Source organism: Mirounga leonina, unplaced genomic scaffold, assembly GCF_011800145.1.
Source record: "Mirounga leonina isolate KUSES-001 unplaced genomic scaffold, KU_Mleo_1.0 Mir_413, whole genome shotgun sequence".
NCBI lineage: Eukaryota > Metazoa > Chordata > Mammalia > Carnivora > Phocidae > Mirounga > Mirounga leonina.
Window position 1 is genome coordinate 1,504,649 of NW_023270734.1, and position 20,832 is coordinate 1,525,480.

General features: G+C 45.8%; 1 protein-coding gene across 12 annotated transcripts in view; it reads right to left on the reverse strand.

The window, feature by feature from the left end:
• The window catches only part of SVIL (supervillin), a 229,085-nt gene that overhangs the window by 17,512 nt on the left and 190,741 nt on the right, over window positions 1-20,832 (reverse strand). For all 12 annotated transcript variants that reach the window (XM_034987201.1, XM_034987197.1, XM_034987200.1 and 9 more), the window contains 12 exons: window positions 16,700-16,847; window positions 12,735-12,824; window positions 12,558-12,644; window positions 10,701-10,878; window positions 8,477-8,649; window positions 6,739-6,894; window positions 5,374-5,510; window positions 4,605-4,752; window positions 4,346-4,491; window positions 2,856-3,031; window positions 674-818; window positions 54-330 (listed from right to left, as the gene is read on the reverse strand). In XM_034987201.1, the coding sequence (XP_034843092.1) occupies window positions 54-330; window positions 674-818; window positions 2,856-3,031; window positions 4,346-4,491; window positions 4,605-4,752; window positions 5,374-5,510; window positions 6,739-6,894; window positions 8,477-8,649; window positions 10,701-10,878; window positions 12,558-12,644; window positions 12,735-12,824; window positions 16,700-16,847 (1,861 nt within the window). The remainder of the gene's footprint in view (window positions 1-53; window positions 331-673; window positions 819-2,855; window positions 3,032-4,345; window positions 4,492-4,604; window positions 4,753-5,373; window positions 5,511-6,738; window positions 6,895-8,476; window positions 8,650-10,700; window positions 10,879-12,557; window positions 12,645-12,734; window positions 12,825-16,699; window positions 16,848-20,832) is intronic.

Genomic DNA, 20,832 nt, shown 5'->3' on the forward strand with positions numbered 1-20,832 from the left:
GTGCTCCCTCCCGGGCCCGCGTCTGCGTGAAGGAAACGGAAGTGCTCACTGACCTGCGGTGCTCACCATGTACTTCCACTTGACTACATAGGCGTCTCCCTCGTGGAACTGCCCGATGCTCTGTTTGGGGAGCCTGCTGTAGTCAAATTCGAGGATGTGCCAGACATCCACCGAGACACTGGCAACCTCAAACTGCCTCCTGTCGTCCCCTTCCACCAGGCCGTAGCCACGACCCACGTTCACCCCGTCCAGCACGGTGCCTGTTGTCACCTGGGGCACCACCACCATCCGCGCCACATCGTACGGCTTGGCTTCGGCCCTAGGATCATCCTACGAGGGAACGTAGAGTGTTGGTTCAGGGGCCTGTTCCTACAGCCATTTCTTGTCATACTCACTGCTGTTTCAGAAAGTCAGGCTTTCCAGCTCTGTCCCGGCATTTCACTGCATTTCGGGGAAAGACTACGGAGGCCTGAATAGCCCCCCGTGACAGCGAATGGGTCGCCTGTAAACCCGGAGGCACGGGCAGGCCTACTTCACCTTGGGAAGGTAGAATATAACTGGAAACCCGTTTGCTGTCTCCCAGTAAACCCCGGGAAGGCTTTTAAGCTTCAAGGCCTCTGTTGTCGGGACCTCAACCAAGGCCTGAGGTTTAAGACTTGATTCCCAAAAATACCTTTTGCTGGGCAAGTTCGCTGGCGCTCTTGTCATTAGGTCTCTTCAGCTCAGTCCAATCAAGAAATTTCTCTTTGAACAAAATAGTCTCATTGTGTTCTGTAAGTCTCCCGAATATTGCCCAATCAGGTCGCCCCTGTCCTTTTCTGAAAGGGTGAGTGGGTGGGGGAGGAGACAGGAAAAGAACCGAGATTAAGCCATGCGAAAACAAAGGAAAGGAATCGAAAACAGACACCCGTGGCTACTGAAAACAACTCAGAATACATTAGTGGTATAGAGAATGAGTGGTTCGTGTTGTCAGATGAGTGATATTTTAGTATTTCAGCCTGATGCCTAGCAAGGCTTTGTGTGCATGGAGTTGATGTGCCTGAATGGGATGTGAATCCCATCTGGACTGGACTTTTCGTTCTTTCTAGCAAATTCTTGTATCTGGGATCCTCTGGCGGTGGTATACTAGACCGGGAGCTAGGAAAGGCAGGAGCCACATGTACATCGTCCTCGCCTGCTCCACGCACTCAGAGTCCCCTGCAGGTGCTCACCACGTGTCTGTCACTTTAATGGGTCAATGGGAGGGAGGCAGAGCTCATCCTGAATTCTCTATTAAGTCCTGTTACAACAAAGCTCTCCGGTGTCCAGGAACAGATGAAATTCTCCTGTTACTAAAATGAGCATACTTCCATAGATCATAAAGAGAATATCTGCATATTTATTTCCAGGCCACCAGACATGACAGTGGGCTGGGGGAGGGGGAGCACAAAGGCACAGAAAGGTAAGTGGCACAGCCCAACCTGGAGGCCTGGTCCCGCCTCAGGATCTCAGAACTTGAAACTGTTCCTAACACTGGTAACTCAGAAACAGGCAGAGTCGAGGAAATGGTGGCTGAAGAGGGTTCGTGCGGGTATTGCTCATCCTTCCAAATCAATCTTTGGTTGTGAATGGAGCCTGGGATGCTGAGCCGCGCTCACTGGGCCCTGCTGTGTTCTGTGCTCCATCACTTCCTGTTTCGTCAGGACTATGGTTCTGACGTCACAGCTAGGGCACATCAAGGGGGCTGCCTGTTCCTGGGGAGACTGCCGGGGTGAAGTACAGTATACAAACACTTCCACCTCGTACTCTTCCAGGACTCTGGGAACCAAGTACCAGCCACTCTGGGGAATTCAGGACTCCCTTGCAAGGCTGGGGTCTTTCACGGCAAATGTCTGAATGACCATTTTTTATATAAATTTTACTCTGCAGACTTGCTAGGATGCCTATCGGAGGAGACTTGCTTTCAGCTTTAGACAATGATCTTTTATGGTGGGAGCCAAGCAAGCATGAGAGGCAGTGGGTTGTGGGGTGAGCTGGCGAACGTCTTCCTTCAGGATGACTTCCATGTTTGAACTGGGCTAAGTCTGGACACCTCAGTGCTTCAGCCCCTCATCTGGTAGGAAAGGCTCAGGGCTTAATCTTGGCTGCCCCTTAGGAGGAGCCCTGAGGAGGCTCTTAAGACCCCCAACACATAACCCCCACCCCACACGAATCGAGACTACATTGCTGGGGCTGGCGCTGGGCCTGGGCCTGGTATGTGCATTTTTTTTTAAAGCTTCTCAGGTAATTCTGATCTGCAACATGGTGAGAACCAACAGATTAGGCGCTCACTCATCTACTCCCAGTAGGAAATACTAAAATTACAATCATTATTTCAATACAGTATCCTCCCTCTCACTCCCTGCCCCCCGAAAGGCACAGACATCACCTACTGCCAAATAAATGGCAAATCCTGGAATTCAAAAGCTATACTGAGAAGGTGTGAAATTAGAAGGAAATATGTTGCTTTTGCACCTTCAGATCAATGGCGGAATTCCAGGTCCTGGGAAGCTTCTCAGATCAGCATGTAATTTGTTTCAACAATTGCTACTCATCTGCCAGGACAGCACCTGGAATGCCGTAGGTGGGAACAATTTGTTCACCTCAAGGAAGGAGACTGAACACAGCGTCCAGAAGATGACAGCATCCATAGTCCTGCATCAGTTAGGCAAAAGCTAAGGGAGTGTTCTTTCTGTGAACATTCAGGCTACTGCCTGCAGTCAGTGATGAAAAGGAAACCCTACAAGGAGTGACAGTAGGGGAGCGTGGTGGGGACTCGGGCCCCCTGAGGGAACCTGCAGGCACTCTTCCACACCATCAGCACGTGACGGGAATACCTGGGAATAAGCGGATTGCATTCTCCCGGATCCAACGGGTTGATGTCACAGTTCTCGTAGTCAAAGGTTCCGTTCCATAAGTGCTTTGCCAGCTGAAAGGCTATTTTCCGTTGTGCCAATGTGACTTCTTTTCCATGCCACACGTACACTTCACTACCAAAGTCAAACACCAGTACCTGGGAAGACGGCAGAGAAGAACAGGTCAACGTCAAGGTCCTGCTCCGGTTGAATGAGGGTGTGTACTGATCGAGTGGGATGGGTGTGACCGCTGGCGAGGCCCTGTCACACTACCCTCTGCCCTGTGGCCCTCATTTCCCTATTGTCCTGAACTCGCAAACTCCGTGGCGAGTTGTTTAACTCTGTCTTCCTACCTGCCTTCTTTCCTTTCTTTCTCTCTGTCTCCCTCCTTTGTTCTTTCATTCACTGAGCATATATAGAGGCCACTTCTTAAATGCCAGGCCCTGAGGGCCAGGGAGGTGGTCACCCCTCCGTACAGTTCCAGCACCCTCCAGGGCACAGACCATACCGTACTTGCATTTACAGGACTTTACTATGGGTTTGCTGAGTGGATACGTGAATGTAATGCTATTTCTTATTTCCATGCCTGTGGTTTATTCGACTCTTTCCTCTTAGACTAATTTCTTCCTTCATGTCCAGCAATCCAAATCCTACTCAACTCCCAACTAGGCTCAATTGCACCTTGTCTTTAAAATTACTCCTGATTATTTCTTTTCTGTGATTTCATTTTTCCATTTAATTGCCCATGCATGTCATATAATCCACCTTGCTTTGGATCGCATTCTTTCTAATACTCCTCTATTCAATGAAATTTAAGGTTCGTTTGTTCTTTTCCACTTTTTCGCAACACATATAAAATACAGAATGGTAATGACAATGTATGTATTTAGTAATCATTTACCGGTGTGAGAGAAAAAAGCAAATTTGGCAAACCCAAATTATATAAACATGCATCTATTATTCCTGCAACTTAAGGACTGAAAAAACTTCATTTAATGTTTATAGAAAAATCAAGAGATAGGGCTAAGGACTATTTACATTTTATTCTCTGGTTATACTGACATATACCTGACACATAGCACAGCATAAGTTTAAGGTATAAGGCATAATGACTTGATTTATATATATATATTGCAAAATGATTACTACAATTTAGTTGACATCCATCACCTCATACAGATATGAAAAGAAAAAAAAATACAACAAAAATACAAAAAAAAAGAAAAAATTACATTTTGCCTAAAACAGAAAAGCCTGACACATGCCTCCTCTGAGCAATATTCTGAATTCTATCCTTGTATTTAAGATGGAGTGATGGTTTGAATTCACAAGTAAATATACTTTAAAAATAGGTCACTGTTCAAGACCAGGCAGGACCACTGGCCAGCATTTCTCGGGCACTTCAGACCAATTTTATTGGGCAGCCCTGTGCAAAGTGCTCTCTTGGCGAGGGTGGCCCCCACACACTGTACCTCTTTTGACTGCAGAAGGGAGCACTTGGGAGTCTTCCCCCAGTACTCATCATCAGGGACAAGTTTGTCATCCACCAGACGATAAATGCAGTTTGTTTCAATTATGGCAGCTTCGTAAAGTTCGTCTTCTTTTGGGTCTCCAGCAGCTTTGGGATGAGAACAACAAGACAGTATGACATTTTACCCTGAAAGGTGGCCGGTTTAGAAGAATGAAGTAGGGAATAAGAAAAGTCTCAAGATTCTCTGAAATAACTCTTACACTGGTAGCTGTTTTGGCCGCCCAGAAGCTTCCAGAAGTCTTTGGCCGCATGAGTGTGTGTATTAATTCCTTCTTCAAGAGTTTGGACATAAGTAGCTCTACAACCAAGTTCCCTCTTTGTCTGAATTAAACTTGCAAGTTCTGAGGCCTGGAGAAAGGGAGGAGGAGCACAGTTAGCTAGGCAGACAAGCCTGTGGTGAGGCAGAGTGGCACATACTGAAGTTGGAGGGGAAAAATGGCAGGTCTGCAAGGGAGACCATGTGACCACAGGGGCTGCAGGCCCTAGTTCTTGGGTATTTTCAGCAAGGTCAGAAGAATGGAACTCAAGGACCACGGGTACAATTCTCTACAGCAACAGCTCTTTATTTTCAAATTCAATAGACCACTTGTGAAGTTTTGGAGAAATACCCATTCTCTGGGCTTCTGCCCATGAGATTCTCATTCAATAAGCCTACAGCAGCATTTCATGGGTACCTGAGATAAATGGCTTTGAAGTGATGTGCCAGTTCCTTTTTCACACAGGGGTGAGAATAGGACTTAAAAACTGATGAGATAGGTCATAATCCTTCTAAAACATCCCACGCACGCACGCACCTAATGAATGCTTGTTTGAGAGACATTCAGCAAAAGACATACTGCCTCTCCCTCCTCACTTGAATCAAACATTTGGCGTCTGAGAAGCCTTGTAAAGATCTAGCAACTGGTAGAACTTTCTTTGCTGTGTAAAGGAGATGCTTAACGGAACAATTTTTATTTTTCAGATACCAACCTTCGCCTTTTCTATGACATTTGCAAACTCTCCTACCCACACGAAGCAGTAATGGGGAGAGAGCAGGAGGAAGCAGTCCCCACTGTTGAGTGACGAAGCTCGAGGTTCAACCAGTCTGGTCTGCACGTGTCTTCTTCCTGTAAGGCAGGAGGCAAAGCGTCACCACCTTCCCAGAGAGGGGAACTCTCCAAGCCACAGGAAGGACCAGGAAGCAGCCCTGCTCCAGACTCCTGCAATTCTAAAGATTCTCGTCTGCCGATACCGGCTCCATGATGCAGAGTGGTAGAAGGGGGTTTCTGGTGACAGCCTTCTAGATTAGTCTCCCTTGTTAGTGCTTTCCTAAATGTCACCATGAGTCTTAGGACCACCACAGCACATGTGTGGATTAATTAGGTTCCCTCCTCCAGGTAAGTTAGCAGACGTGCTCCTTTCCCCCTTTCAGCTCCTCTCCTGGTCCCTTTCTCTGCGCTCAGCCCACCTCCTGCATTCCATAGCCCCTGCTAGCCACACCGCAGGTGAGGGCATGCCTTCCCACAGCATCTTCTTCCTGGGGGTTTGCACGCTAAATCCAGGGCAGTCTTGGAGTCAGCTTGGAGGGAAGCACTGCTTTGTGCTGCTTTCCACACCTTCTCCTAAATGACTGTTGATACAGTCACACCGATAGTGTCATCTCGGGGTCAGAACTCGGGAATAGACGTTGGGTGTCTATGCTCGTCACTAGTCCGAATGCACTAAAAAGGCCAGTGGTCATGCAGAAACACACGGGACACCCTCCGTGAAGGATATTCCATGCAGCCTCCTCTTGCTGAGTACTCTAGAGGCAGCTAAGTCTTTCCTCATAGCTCACGGCCTCTTTGGTCGTCTCCCTTGCTATTGACAGAGGGGGTGCTAGAGTGGAAATCTAGGTCAGCTTCACTTGCCTCTGCTTTCCCTGGATTCCTTCTCCAAGAACTTGCATCTCTGCCTCTGGCCCACAATGACCTTGCTCACCTCAGCGAGGAGCGAGTGGAGAAGCCTCCACGAAGACTTCGGGGGCATCTGGAACTGCATGACAGCATGGTGGCGGGGCTCAGGGGGCAAGGGGAGGTGGCAGCAGAAGCTGAGCTTCTGGAATGGGGAAGACCTGGATGAAAATCCAGCTCTGCCACTCAACAGCCGCTGTGACCTCAGGCACGTCACTAAGCTCTCCAAGCCTCACTGGGCGTCACATCTCCCACCTCATGGGATTTGTGAAGCTTACGTGACAGGAGGTGGCGCAGCGCCCAGCCCACAGTAGGTTCTCTCCCCCTTATAGTCAGACCTCCTGGTGTTACCAGATTCAAACCCCTGATCCACATGTGATTCCTCTCCGTGGCTCCTAAGTACCTTTAATCTGTAACAGCATCAGCTTCTTGTAGGGCACCGCGCTATTGTTGGAATTCTGTTCGGTCAGGTTGACGCTCCGCAGGCTGATGTTGCTGAAGTTTTCTTTACTGGCTAAACCTGCCAGAGTGACTTCTGAGAAGTTGGAGTTGGAGGACACTGGGAGGGTTGAATAAAGAAACAATGGTGGGGGGCAAGATGGGCAGGTGAAATGACAATGTTTACAATCAGAGATTCATCATCGACTAGCTTTTTCTCAGAAAGTCAATCCCGAGGGGGAGAACATGCTCAGGTTTGGTTGACGATGCATCCCAATGCTGAGCTCAGGATTTAACTCTGTACTGAAAGTATCAGCTGCTTGTGGACACATGTCACACCTCACGTTGCAGGGGGACAAGAATCGAGGGACAGTGTGGACCAGCTATTTTGGTATAAAATCAAGAGCTGGACACACGTGTTGCAATTCCACTGAAAGCTGATATGATTCCTAACAACGTTTAGCTGTTAATGCAAATGCACTCACAAGGAAGACTATGAGAGGTCTTTCAATAAAAGTCTTTATACGTAGAAAAGCAGGCACTCTTGTAGGGATGTGGTTAGTCCTAATCTTTTTCCTGGAGGCAAAGTGATCAACTAGATAATCTTGAGGTCTTCCGCTCTCAGAATTAAGACTGTTGTAACAAGATGCTGGGTTTTCCATGTACACCAACAAATGTGTACATGTCAATCATCACAAAGCCATCCCCAGGCCCCCAAAAGCGGAGGCAGAGGAAAAATACCTAAAATTTGTGCCAAGAAGCCTTTATTTCTTCAACTGATTGTTTTTAAAAAATGTCTGTGCTAGAGAGGAATTCAGAAAATTATTTTGCTGGGATTAGGGTCTTACACTACTTGACAATTCATATGGCACAGAAGTTTTGAAATATATTTTCTTAGTCAATCAGTTATAATGAAAAGACTCAACTACTTCATGTAAATGCTATATTTCTAAGAAAAACTTTTGGAAGTAGGTTTCTGAGTGCTAAAGGAAAATACAAATTATAGCAAGACTATTCAAGCTGGCAAATGGTGTATGCCCTAATTACCTTCATCAAGAAAACCACTGTTTCAGAACAAGGGAACCCCACCTTATCAGGTTGAGGAGAGCAGAGCAGCTTAGCCTGAAATGGGACACAGAGCACAGAGCTACCTCCTCACTCCTATTCACCACCTCTACCCCAAGGCCCCAACGCTACCCAGTCCACATCCTCAGTTCCGAGGCTCCTGAGGCTCCTGTTAAATGCAATTTGGAAAACATTGGTTTATGCATTAACTAATAATATGAAAATCTAGGGTTAGGAAAAGCAGTAATTTGGGACATTTTCTCATGAGCGATCACATGATTTGCTCTCGAACAAGATTAAGTGGGGAATTACTGTGTTTGGGCTCTACAGAGCTGAAAATGGGTTGAACTACAAAGCTGAGAAGCATCCTTCTCCTCCAATCTCTTGAAAGAAAACTCAGCAAAACAGGATAATTTAAATTAACAAAGTGAACAGACGCTCCACACTCTAAGAATTTCTGTGAAAATCCTTTCCATTCCAGGCGGGTGTGCACGTGTGTGTGCAAACTTACTCATTTTTATTTGATGGGTGTCTTTTGAACACATGATTGGCCTTAGCAAGACAGAAAAGATGATTAAAATCACCTAATCACCAGACCCCAACACAGAGGCGGGGTGGTGGTGGTTTCATATACTCACTCTTTTCTACTTTCATCCGCTTCGACTCCATGAAGGCAACGTTTAATCTCTGCTCCGTGTATTCTTGAAGGAGATCTTCTCTGGCTGCCAGCATTTTCAAGGGATTTTTGGAAGCCTGAACCCGACGCTTGGGCCTCACTGCGCGCTTGTGCTCGGCCACAGAGGAGGTCAACCTGGGGAGCAAAGTGGAGTTGTAGCCTTGGTCTGCATAGCCTCCACGCCTGCTTTATTTGGGGGTCTCTGACCTGAAATAACAGTCTCTACCATTTTATTTCCTGATTTCGTTGTAAGTTGTACAGTTCCTTCTCCTGCCTGCCACTTCCTGACATGGAGACAAAGAATCTTGGAGATGGGGGATTCAGGCCCATTTAGTCTAAGATCCCAGAGGCTCCCCACCGCCCACACCACACCCTGTGGTTTCTGCTTGGAGGGGCATCTGGTGCTACATGGGACAGCTCATTCTACTACTGGATAGCTCTGCAGGGTAGGAAGTTCTTCCTCACCCTTATCACACCCATGAACTCCTCCTACTTCTCCTGTTGGAATATTACACACGTCTACTTCTTCTGTCCCTGGGGAGCCCTTCAAGAATTTACAGCCAGTTATTGCTTCTCGATTTCTCTTTCCTCCAGACTAAAGGTTCTTTTTACACAACTGGTTTTCAGTTTCCTTAGGAACTCCCCCACAACTAGCCTCCTCTCAACCCTTTGCACCTTTCTGAAAAGTAACCACTGCTTTGAAGAATATATTGAAATAAAATAGGTCCAAGAAGCCAGCTATAACTTCATACACTGACACAACTCTCTGGGGGCAGACCAGACATGGGGAGGTAAGCGATCCATTCACATGGTTTCCTGACAGATTCCACTCCTGCTCTCAATTTCCAACTGCATGGCCTCTGTGCTATTATATATAATATGGTCCTCCGTGTGAGAGTGTGTTTATAAACATAGATATAGCTCTATAGATATAACGATTTAAGCAATGACATTTGGGTTGGGAGAAGATGAGAAATGGTAAAATGCCTGTGTATGCAAATACACAAAATTTCACTTAAAGGCAGGAAATGGCAAACTGTTCATTTTTTAAGATAGAAAATTGAGAAAAACTGAAAAAAATGGGAAATATGCAAAAAATGCAGGAAAATGTATGGTGACCCCACAGTCTTCTGGAAGAGACAAATGTGGTCCATGGCTGTAGGCGTAGCCTGCCCAGTGTATACTCTCCCTGGCTTCTGGTAGGAAAACCTTGACACTGGCTCTGGGGCATCCAGAGACCAGCTCTGGCCAATCAGCACCTTCTATCCCCTTGGCTACAGTGATTGCTTTAGGGCTGGGCTCGGGCCCTAGAAAATCAAGCCTGGAACTTGGGCTGGCGGGAACTGTGAGAAGAGAAGCTGTCTGTGCTGGAACGGCAGAGTAGGTAGCTGAAACATCCACAGCTGGGGTGGCCACTGTCCACCACATGGTTACAGCTTGGCTGCAGCAAAGCAGCCCGAAGGAAAAGCGGCAAGAGAAGAGAACTCATTCTGAGGAGCCCCTGGAACCTAGTTCACACCTTCACCTTTCAGTGAGTGAACCTATAAATCGCTCCACACCTCTCGTTTGCCGAAGTCCGTTTGACTTGGATTTCTTTCTGGCACCTGCAACTGAAGGAATCCTAAAACCATAATTGCTTTCCTGAGGTGGTTTAGTCATGACCCTGGGTGAAGAGCGACCCTTGGTCATCACTGAGAAGGCTCTCAGATCTATTCATTTCATGAATTATTGTAAGTTAAGTAACACGCTGTATTGATTTTCTAGCTCGTTGTAGGAGTTTGAGCCCATGTGATCCAAATATTTTTCAAAGTTACGAGTAAGAGTTCAACATGTCAAATGAAAGACAGTATAGAGACCTCTCGCTAAATTTATGTTCATCTAAAAATCTGCAAGACAATATTCAGTTATGTGAACAATCCAGTGACATTACTTTTATGGACCAGGGCAAACATCCGTGGCACACGCTGTGTTCACCGACCTTCTGCCCAAGCGCACATCTGTTCTGGAGCGCATGTGTTTCATCTACCTCATGTGTCTGGCTCTAGAGAATAATCATGTGTCTGTAAGGAAGGTCTACGGCAGAAGGCGGTGACAGCGAGAGAAGATCCTCATAGAGGTACCGTGTGAAGGCTGACGAAGGAACCAGCCATTCTCAGTGGTGAAAGATGGAAACTGAAATAACTCACTTAGGGGCATAAGGATCGAAAATGACATCGAAATCCTCGTCCAGCTCCACGGGGCTTCGAGGCACAGTGTCATCCATGCTGCGGTAAAATCTGGCAAAGGTCTCGTCATCGTCCAGCTTCATCACCTCTTTCACAGATTTACCAGTGACCGTGAGTACGGTCTCCTGCATCCCACCAACTACCAACAGATGAAGAGAATACATGACATCGGATTTGTGTCCAAACACGACACCAACTACACAATATCTTCAAATTTATTTCCCCCTACATTCCAGAAGTGGAGAGAACATGACAGTGAGGCCCAGGGTCCCACGGATGCTTCCTGGGCCTTCCTTGACTTCTCCCGGAAGGACTGCCCATCTTCAAAAAGCTTGCACCACGCAGGTGGTAGGAGAGAAGGAGGCCATGAAAGCCCACCGAGCATTTCTGAACTACTGGAGGTGGAAATGGCCTCAGCCTCATTCTAGATCAGAAATCGGTAAAAACTTTTTCTAGAAAGGGTCACATAGTAAACACCATAGGCTGTGCTTGGGAGGCTATATGGCCTGTGTGGCAAGCACTCACCCCTGCTACTGTGCAGAAGTGACTCTTCGCAACACATTAACAAGTGAGCATGACCTCGTTCCAAACAAACTTCATTAACGAAAACAGGTAGAGAGCTGGATTAGTTTCCTGACCTGCTGAGCTAGATCACCGTTCCATATATGCAATGAGCTTCGAGTTGTTTGAATTCCTTGCCTTGCCAGTTTCGTTATTATATTACACTTTCATGTTCCTGGTATAAAGTGGTCGTCTACATTATCCCCAAGCTATTAGGAGGTCACTGTCAACAGTAGCGACTCCCAGTGCTTAGTATTCGATTGGTTTCAAGTACTGGACATTTTTTTTTAAAGATTTATTTATTTATTTTGAGAGAGAAAGAGCGAGCATGCATGCAAGTGGGGGGTAAGGGCAGAGAGAGAGGGAGAGAATCCTCAAGCAGACTCTGCACTGAGCACGAAGCCTGTTGTCAGGGCTCAATCTCATGACCATAAGATCATGACCTGAGCCAAAATCAAGAGTCTGAGCCACCCAGGCACCCCTCAAGTACTGGACATTTTTATTAAGAGATGACACTAGTTCTGCATATTATTCCTTTACTTTGTATACTTCATGGACTTTTGTACTGAAATGTTTATTTCAACATTTATTCAGAAATCACTTGCAATACATCATCTGCTACCTTATTAGAAACTGACAGATAGGGGTGCCTGGGTGGCTCAGGTCTTGATCTTGGGGTCCTGGGATTGAGCCCTGCGTCGGGCTCCCTGCTCAGTGGGGACCCTGCTTCTCCCTCTCCCTCTGCCCCCTGGCTCATGCTCTCTCTCTCACTCTCTATCTCAAACAAATAAATAAAAAAAATCTTAAAAGAAAAAGAAACTGACATATACAATTTTAAATTTCATCGGGCGCGAGATCACATCGATTTTGTGTAATACCTGCTTTCAAGTATAAAAGCAAAATTACTGGGTTCTCAGTCCTGATTGGGTGACATCCCAGGGACTGAGACTCAAGAACCAACCTTACTGGAGGTCCCCAGTCTAGTACAGTATGAAGTGAATCAGACCTGGGTAATCCAATCATTCCTGACTTCCTTTTAAAAATGATAACAAAGGTAATGCTTTCACTATAAATCAGTGAAGTCAAAGAGAAAGAAGACAATTTAGTGGAGAAAAAGCAATCAGAATTGTGATTTAGAGACTTTTGCGAGAGAAGCAGGGTTTTCTTTTTAGGTTTCTTTAGCTCCTCATTGAAATACGAATCCCAGTGAGCTACAAGCACAAGGACCGAAGCTTCCCTCTGGCTTCTGGTATGTACCTTTGTTATTCAGCCTTCTTAGGAAGGTTTCCAGCCTGTCCAGCTTCAGGTCCGATTCCAGCTGCATGTCTGGTCTGGCTTCAATATCTAGGCAAGCGGGAACCATCCATGAGAGGGTGTCACGGGGACTCTTCTGGTCTTAGACCCACGGGCATATCAGGTGCCTCGGTGACTTACCTTCCAAGGGTTTAGAAACTGGTGTAGTGCCCCTTGTTTTACTGCAAATAGGAGACGCTACTGGAGTTATGGCTGTGGGTGATGCCAAACCTGCAGAACATCAAAGAAGCTAGTTAGTATCTCAGGATCATTTCTGGAAATTCCCAGGACCCTGCTGGATCTCCATCAGTCCCAACGTAGACCTTACAACGTATAGACTTTACACACATGCATGCGTGTGCACATGACGTACATCCGGCAGGTATTGTGGCTAGGTAGGACAACTGCAGATGTAGACACAGTTTTGTAGTTTCTAAGGACTACAGTAGCTGAAATGGCAGTGAAGCTGCCACTCCAAAATGAACAATGAAGACAGGTGAGGAAACGTGCCCATAACACGTAAATGGAATAGAAGAGTGTGTAAGGCATCAGAATATACTTAAACACATGGAGTTGTGAGTCCTGAAGGCCCTTTAGGGTGGTGGAGGCAGGTCAAGAGAAAGTATTTTGCACCACATCCCACAGAGGAAGTGGAGAATGGGCCGTGTCACACCAGCTGCCAAGTGGCCCCTGGCATTGGGGTCCTCCTGCAGGCTGAGACAAGGTAGGGGCAGTTTGGCCTTTGGGGACATCAAGCAGAGTGTGATCATTTTTAAGATTTTATTTATTTATTTGACAGAGAGAGACAGCGAGAGAGGGAACAGAAGCAGGGGGAGTGGAAGAGGGAGTAGCAGGTTTCCCGCTGAGCAGGGAGCCCGATGCGGAGCTCGATCCCAGGACCCTGGGATCATGACCCGAGCCAAAGGCAGATGCTTAATGACTGAACCACCCAGGTGCCCCAAGCAGAGTGTGATTTTATTGAGTAACAGCCTAAGGAGTACTAACCTTTTAGAAGAAAGACAAAAAAGAGGATATAGTTAAATTGATCTATGATTGCTGAAGGGTTGTATCCATCTCAGGTGTGGCTGGGAACTAGCAATATGCTTTCACATACATTTAACAAGAAGCGGGGGGGGTGTGTGGGGGGGAATCTTTTAAAAGTATAAAGGTTAGGGACACATGAAAGAAAGGCATTCCAGCATAGAGAGGATATCTGGTTGGAACAAGAAACCTTAATAAAGACAAAGATGAGTACTTTTTCCCTCACCTACGTAGAAGGGATTGCAAAGAAAAGTGTTTAGTGCATTTACAAAGAACAAGATGAGATGTTAATGTTCTTTGTATTCATTTGTAATAGATGTGAAATCATTAGATGACATTGCCACTTTAAGCATATCCCTCAAAGAACAGCATTTGCAGAACATGTAACTCACTATCGCTCACTAGGAAAAATAAATGAATGAATCGCTCTGCTCCTTCCGTTAGCTGGAGAGGGATGTATAATAGCATAAAACTTTTAAAGAAAAATATTGAAATGTGGTTTAAAACTTCAGTTTTAGGTGATATTCTGGAAGTATTTCTTAATAGGTACATATATTTGCCTGATGATGTCTATAAAAATTAAAGCATTTATTTCAGTTACCAACCCACAAAAGGTTTCTATCGGTGAGAAAGCAAACTTTCTTGGAAGATAATAAAGTAAAATTTGGTATCACAGGCAGTACAGGTACCATAAATCATCACCTACTAAAAGGAGGTAGAGCTCAGGGAACCGGCCCTCCGGACCGTCGGGGCGCCCCCTGCTGCCCCTTCAGGCGGCAACACCCGCAAGAGCTCCCGCAGGTGGGACATCCCTTTCCCAACTATAGGCAAGGGTTTCTCCCTAATGGGGGAGGGCATATAAATTTAAATGACGGGACACTGTTAAACAAAGCACTCCCCATACCTCTTCTCAGTGATTCTACCTGCAATAACCAGTCACCTGGTTATGTCTCTTCAGAGACATTTTCATAGCTCCCTTATTCAAAGGCGTATTTTGAGCACTTTCCTTTCAGAGAATCATAGGATACCACAGGAACTAGAGTACCAATTGTTAGGTACAGTCTAGGAACATCAAAACGTCTTAACGAAGCGAGGGGAGAATAGAGTCTTCTGGAGTGAGGGAATGAAAATCAGGGTACAGCACACCTCTCAGCAACTCACTGATATGTCACAACCCGCTGAGCTGAGAAGTCTCTGTGGCTGTGGCGAAGGGGCTACTTGATTCTGCAGTTTGTGAGTGTAGCACCTGGATGCCAAATGACTGCAAATCAGAAGGAGCTGACGATTCCAGTGAAACATGTAACTCAGCAAGTGGTAAAAAATATTAGAAAAACAGGATACAGCTTTTTCATTAGATTAAAAGTACAAGAAAATTATTTCCTGAGCAAGCCATAGAGCACCTGTTAAATAAAGATCCTGGATTTGTTCAAGAAATGTGAAAGCAGGGGCGCCTGGGTAGCTCAGTCATTAAGTGTCTGCCTTCGGCTCAGGTCATGATCCCAGGGTCCTGGGATCGAGCCCCGCATCGGGCTCCCTGCTCCGTGGGAGGCCTGCTTCTCCCTCTCCCACTCCCCCTGCTTGTGTTCCTTCTCTCGCTATCTCTCTCTGTCAAATAAATAAATAAAATCTTAAAAAAAAAAAAAGAAATGTGAAAGCAAACTCCTACGCTAAGGGATAAGAACTTCTCTAACCTTGTTCTCCAAACTGGCATGAGAGCAAATCCACTTCCTCTGACATCACTATGCACAAGGGCAGTGTATTTGGTAATAAGGGCCTGCTTACAAATAAATGGTAATTTTTAAGTTGGAAGAGGAAGAAAGAAACCAAAGTAAAAAGTTATCGGGATGAAAGTCCAGGCTAAAAGTTGGAAGATCAGAACTCTGGTTCAAGTTCCCAGCTTGAGTTCTTAACCAGCATGGGCCTCAGGGTCTGCTTTTGTTAACACAGGGATGGGGCTCAGGCCAAAGTCGTCTAACATGAGTATACAGGTCTGTGATCTGATGAAGAAAATACGCAATGACTACCTCGTTCGGTAGGAGCAAACTGTCTTCTGTTTTCTTCCAAGATTTGAGTTAATCACAATTCAGGGTTTCCCTGCCCTTCCTTCTGCAAATATTTATTATGCACCTACAATGAGTTAGGCACTATTTATAAGTGAGGATTCTGAAAGGTTTCCAGAAAAGAGAAGCATGAACTGAGAAAGCTGATGACAACGTACGTTAGCTCTAAGTGCGTGTGAGCGCTTTTATCACCAAGTCAGGAAATTCGTTTTTAAACAATACCTTAGAAAATGAAGGTATGTGCAGATAGGTGATGAAGGGACCCCAGATTTTAACCATTTCCCACCAGATAGGGAGCCTCACAGATTTACTGACCACGTGAGGTATAAAGTGACTTCACTGACCATGTGAGGCATCGGTCAATTTCATAAATCTTTCAATACTGGTTTCAAATCAATTCTAAGAGCTCAGCGGCAAAGAAGTGATGGTCTGCAGGGAATCCCACTTCCTCAGAATGGCATACATCTTTTAAACACCTATTAAAACAGATCAGAAACTAGGGCTTTGCAAGCCGGCGAACTCTGGTTTGATGGAAAGGGACCTAGAAATTACTCTAAAAAAGAGAAGACATAAACTCATTCTTCATTGACAAAGGCTTATTTGGGTTAACTGATTGCCAGATGGCAAGAAAATGAAAATAATTTAAAAGCAATTATGGGAAAGGACTAAGATTTGTTAGATGATTTGCAATTGCTTTTTGAAACCTGCGCTCAACTTTCAAATGGCTAAATTTTGAAATGTGACTAACTGAATTATACTTCCTACATAAAGATGATACTAATAGGAAGAAAAGGTTTTCAGTAGGAATAGCTCACAAAATCTAGCCAGAAAACGTTTACACAACTTCAATAAGAGTAAAAACTAAAAAAGACCATGGCTTGATTTTTTAAATTGAGTTATCATGTGCCACCCTCCCCTCCATGGGCAACAGAGCGTGTGCCCCCCACCCCCCCGCACGCACACCTGTTCCCACGCACCCATGCATGCACACACACACATTCTGACCTTTCTTCACCATTCTGCCAGCCACTGTAAACTGGGTGGAGTCGTTGGCCGCTCCTTTGCCTTTTGTCTTCCAGGCTTCTTCTCTTACAGTGATGAGGTGCTTCCTCTCTTCAATAGTCATCTGGCTCTCTCGACTTTCTGTGACCCGCTGTTTACGAAGTGTGCCAAGGAGAAAACGGGACAGGGAAAGGACAGAGCTGTGAATTTCAGCATGCAGCATTCTGTGAGCCAAAGAGCAGGCAAACAAACAGGAGCGCTACACTGTCCAAAAATGTCCGTAACCGTTCTAGCTGAGATAGGTTTGGCATCCTAACTTCCAGCTTGGGTGAGAGATCACCATCAACAACACTGAAACTTTAGGTTAAAACTTTGATTTTTTTTTTCACTCATTCGTTTGGAATACTGGAACACCAAAATGATACCTTGTACAAATAAACAAAAATAGAGACTCTCTTCATGCCATCAATTTAAAAGTTGCTCAATTTACTGAGATAGCTAAACTCAGCTGATTAGGAAATTTTATCCATCTATTCTCACAAAAGACATGGTCAATCCAGAAAATCTTATCCACATCCGTTCACGAGGACCACGGTCAAGTATAAAAGACAGAAAGCTGAGTATAGGAATAAAGTGTGCTACAAGAAGGTTTTCTGGAAATCAGCATGCTTTCTCCCAGACAACTCTGTTACGTGGGCAGTTAGGGAAGCAGGTCAGCCCCCGAAAGGGGCGTCTGGGTCACAGTGTGTCTGACACTGAGGATGAATCGTGCTATGGACGTAACCTACATACAGACTAACATCTCTACCTAAAAACTGCTTTCAGAAGCTTCTAAAGGGGTTCTGGAGATACCTGCCTCTTCAGTTTCCAAGGCCTTGGTGAACTCATTTGGCCTGGGAGGAAGAGGCTTTGGGGACTGAGTGAGGGGAGGAGAGGGGAGGATGGAGGACGGGACTGGGCTGAGGTGAGAGGAGGAGGTGCAGGAAGAGGTGGAGGATGGAGTGCAGTGGAGGGGAAGGGGCGTGCCAGGGACAGAGTGTGGATGACGTGGTGGGTGACACCAGGGCGGGAGGCCCTCAATGCTGGTAGGACAGAGTTTGCTTTCCCTCCTCCTCCATGCTGTCCCTCCTCTCATTACCAACCCCTCTCAGAGTTCCTTGGAATTAGGGTCAAATTAGGCACAAATCATGAGGGGGAAATGAAAGAAAGGGGCTTTTTAATTTTTTGATAATTTTTTATTTTGATAAAATTTAAAATTTATCAAGTGGCAGGGAGCATGGAACAGGAAGAGAGGCAGGGCCAGGTGCTATGGGGGCGAGCGCTGAAGAAGGAAGAGAGGAAAAGCCTCCTCCCCAGAGCAGAAGGAACTTCCCTCGCTCGCTCCGCTGCCCACCGCAAGGTTGCTTCTATGACAGGGGCCCTAAAGCTGGTGTGGCCTCCTGGCTCTGTGCTTTGGCTTTAACCTCAGCCCCTTCTCAGACCTGAGGTGGGCCGTTCCTGCTGGGGCTTGCCTTAACCTCTTGTGGCAGGTTCCCCAGCTCTTCTTCCCTTGTTAGGAGTTTTTCCTTGGATAAGAAGCAACAAAGGTCCACGTAATCATAGACCTTCCACTGACCAAAGTCAGAAAACCAGGAGAGCCCTGAGGGGAAGTCCGTCCAACTGACTTCCCTTAACTGACCAACAGAAGAAAACTCTTCTAGATTCATTCAGCAAGAAAGTAGAGATTGGCAGAGTTCATCTTCCTAAAGCACTGGAATGATGGAAGGTGATACAGGAGAGGGCTTTTTCTTTCCTTTCCCGGAGAGATGGGCATAAAACATATCTGCATGGGCCACATTTGGGTTAAGCCATGAACATGGACTTCTCCATCATCTAGTGCATGAATCCTTTGAGATGTTTGGTAATTTAAATTAGGTTAAAAACTCTTTTCCTGAAGGGACAGTGGGGGCTAGAAGGGACTGGAGGGGAACAGACACAGCTGGAAATGGGCTATGGACTAAACACTGCATCAGTGTTACATTGCCTCATCTTCATCACTGTATCGTGGTTACGGAAGTGAGCTTGACCAAATGTTTGTGTGCCCCAAATTACGTACGTTGAAACCTCATCCCCAGTGTGATGTCTCAGGAGGTGAGGCCTTTTTTTTTTTTTTTAAAGATTTTATTTATTTATTTGAGAGAGAGAGAGTGAGAGAGAGAGCGCAAGAGGGGGTAGGGTTAGAGGGAGAAGCAGACTCCCCGCCGAGCAGGGAGCCCGATGCGGGACTCGATCCTGGGACTCCAGGATCATGACCTGAGCCGAAGGCAGTCGCTTAACCAACTGAGCCACCCAGGTGCCCGAGGTGAGGCCTTTGGGAGGTGTTAGGTCAGGAAGGTGGAGCCCTCCTGAAGAGGAGTAACACCCTTATAAAGGACACCCCAGAAGGCTCCCCTGCTCGTCCCACCATGTGAGGACAGTCACCATGTGAGGATGCAGGGAGCATCAACAAAGAGCAAGCAGGCTCTCACCAGACACAGAATATACTGGCACCCTGATCTTGAACTTTCAGCCTCCGGAACTGTGAGAAATCAATTTCTGTTGTTTATAAGCCACTCAGTCTATGGCGTTCTGTTAGGGTAGCCCCAACCATGTATATCATGTATGTGTATACAAGACAGAAGGGGAAGAGGGAAGTCAGCAGCAGTGGCAGGGGACGCGTTGGAGGGAAGAGAGGAGACGGGGTGGGGGCGGCGAGCGAATGCTAACAGTTGGTGGCTTTGGTAAAGGGTATATGAGAGAGCCCTATCATTGGTCCTTTTTTGGTGAGTTTTAAATTTTATCAAAATAAAATATTATCCCAAAGTTAAAAACCCTTTTCCTTCACTTTTCCACTTACGACTGGTGAGATGACCCTAATTCCAAGTAATTCTCTGAATCAAATACTCTTATTAAATAAACTCTGAGGTTGACTTGCCAGGAAGACCTCATCAAAATTCAAAAAAAGATAATACATTTTCTTTGAAAATGAAGTTTCGGGAGTGAATTTTAATCAAATCAGTGTAGCACTTGGCTTAAAACATTTTGAAAAAATATCTGAAGTGCCAAGAAAGTTTTCTTCTCCAAAGATCCAGACATCATTAGTTCTGCCGAACTTGGTAACACATCTCCAAAGTCCCAGGTGTGGTGGCGGGGTGTGGTTCATGACTCAAAAAAATGGCATCCCCGAATCCACAACTCCATTTCCCAAAGCACTCAGATTCCCCGGGAGCTCCTGCAGGAACATGGAAGCTACGAGCCCAGGAATGATACAGCTATTAGAAGCTTCCAGTAGTTTGCCCAATCTTTGTCATCTGACTTCAGATGGCTCTCTAGTGGGGTAAGAAATATACAGCTTATATATCCCCTGAGAAGATTAATACAATTTCTCACAAGCTGCTATTAAACTTTTGAACTCAAAATGTGAGAACAAGACACACATCTTTGTCCATTGACTTTTTTTTTAGCTTTCCATTTCATTATTGTCTTGTCTTGTTTTTCCCTTCTAAGTTTTTCTTTCCTTGTTTAGAGAAGGACGTGGTATATATTATAATAAGTATTGTGCCATTTTCCAGGCTTGTCTAGGTTTAGCTGATGATATTTAGGATTGACTGGAATGGTAAGAGAGTTGGGACAGAATATGAATAGAGGCCCTACTCCATCTGTCCTCCATTCTTTCAAATGCAGATCCCATGAATGTGGTACAGAGAGATGGAAACAGTGAGGGGAAGGAATAAGCATCTGCGTGTACCTGTGTGCGTGTGTGTGCATGTGCGTGTGTGTGTGTGTGTGTAGAAGGCAGTGAGGCAGTGAAACAAGTGAAAACAGCTGGACAGCTGGGAAGGAAGGCAGGTCTTAGGGATGGCAGGGACTTGGTAGGACACAGTTTGAAGTTAGGCAAAGGATCAATCTGCAAGAATGTTTTCATGTCACTGCATCATTACTGATGGGTTTGCTTCTGTATACCTACTGAGAATGCATACTGCAACTCTTCCCACATGTTGCTGACACAGAGAGGTGATACAAGAAGAGTGAGCAAATCTAACATGTTTTCCTAGGATTAGTACAGATTTAAGGGTAAAATTCTTCCACAACTGGAGAGCTTCATGGATAGAAAATAC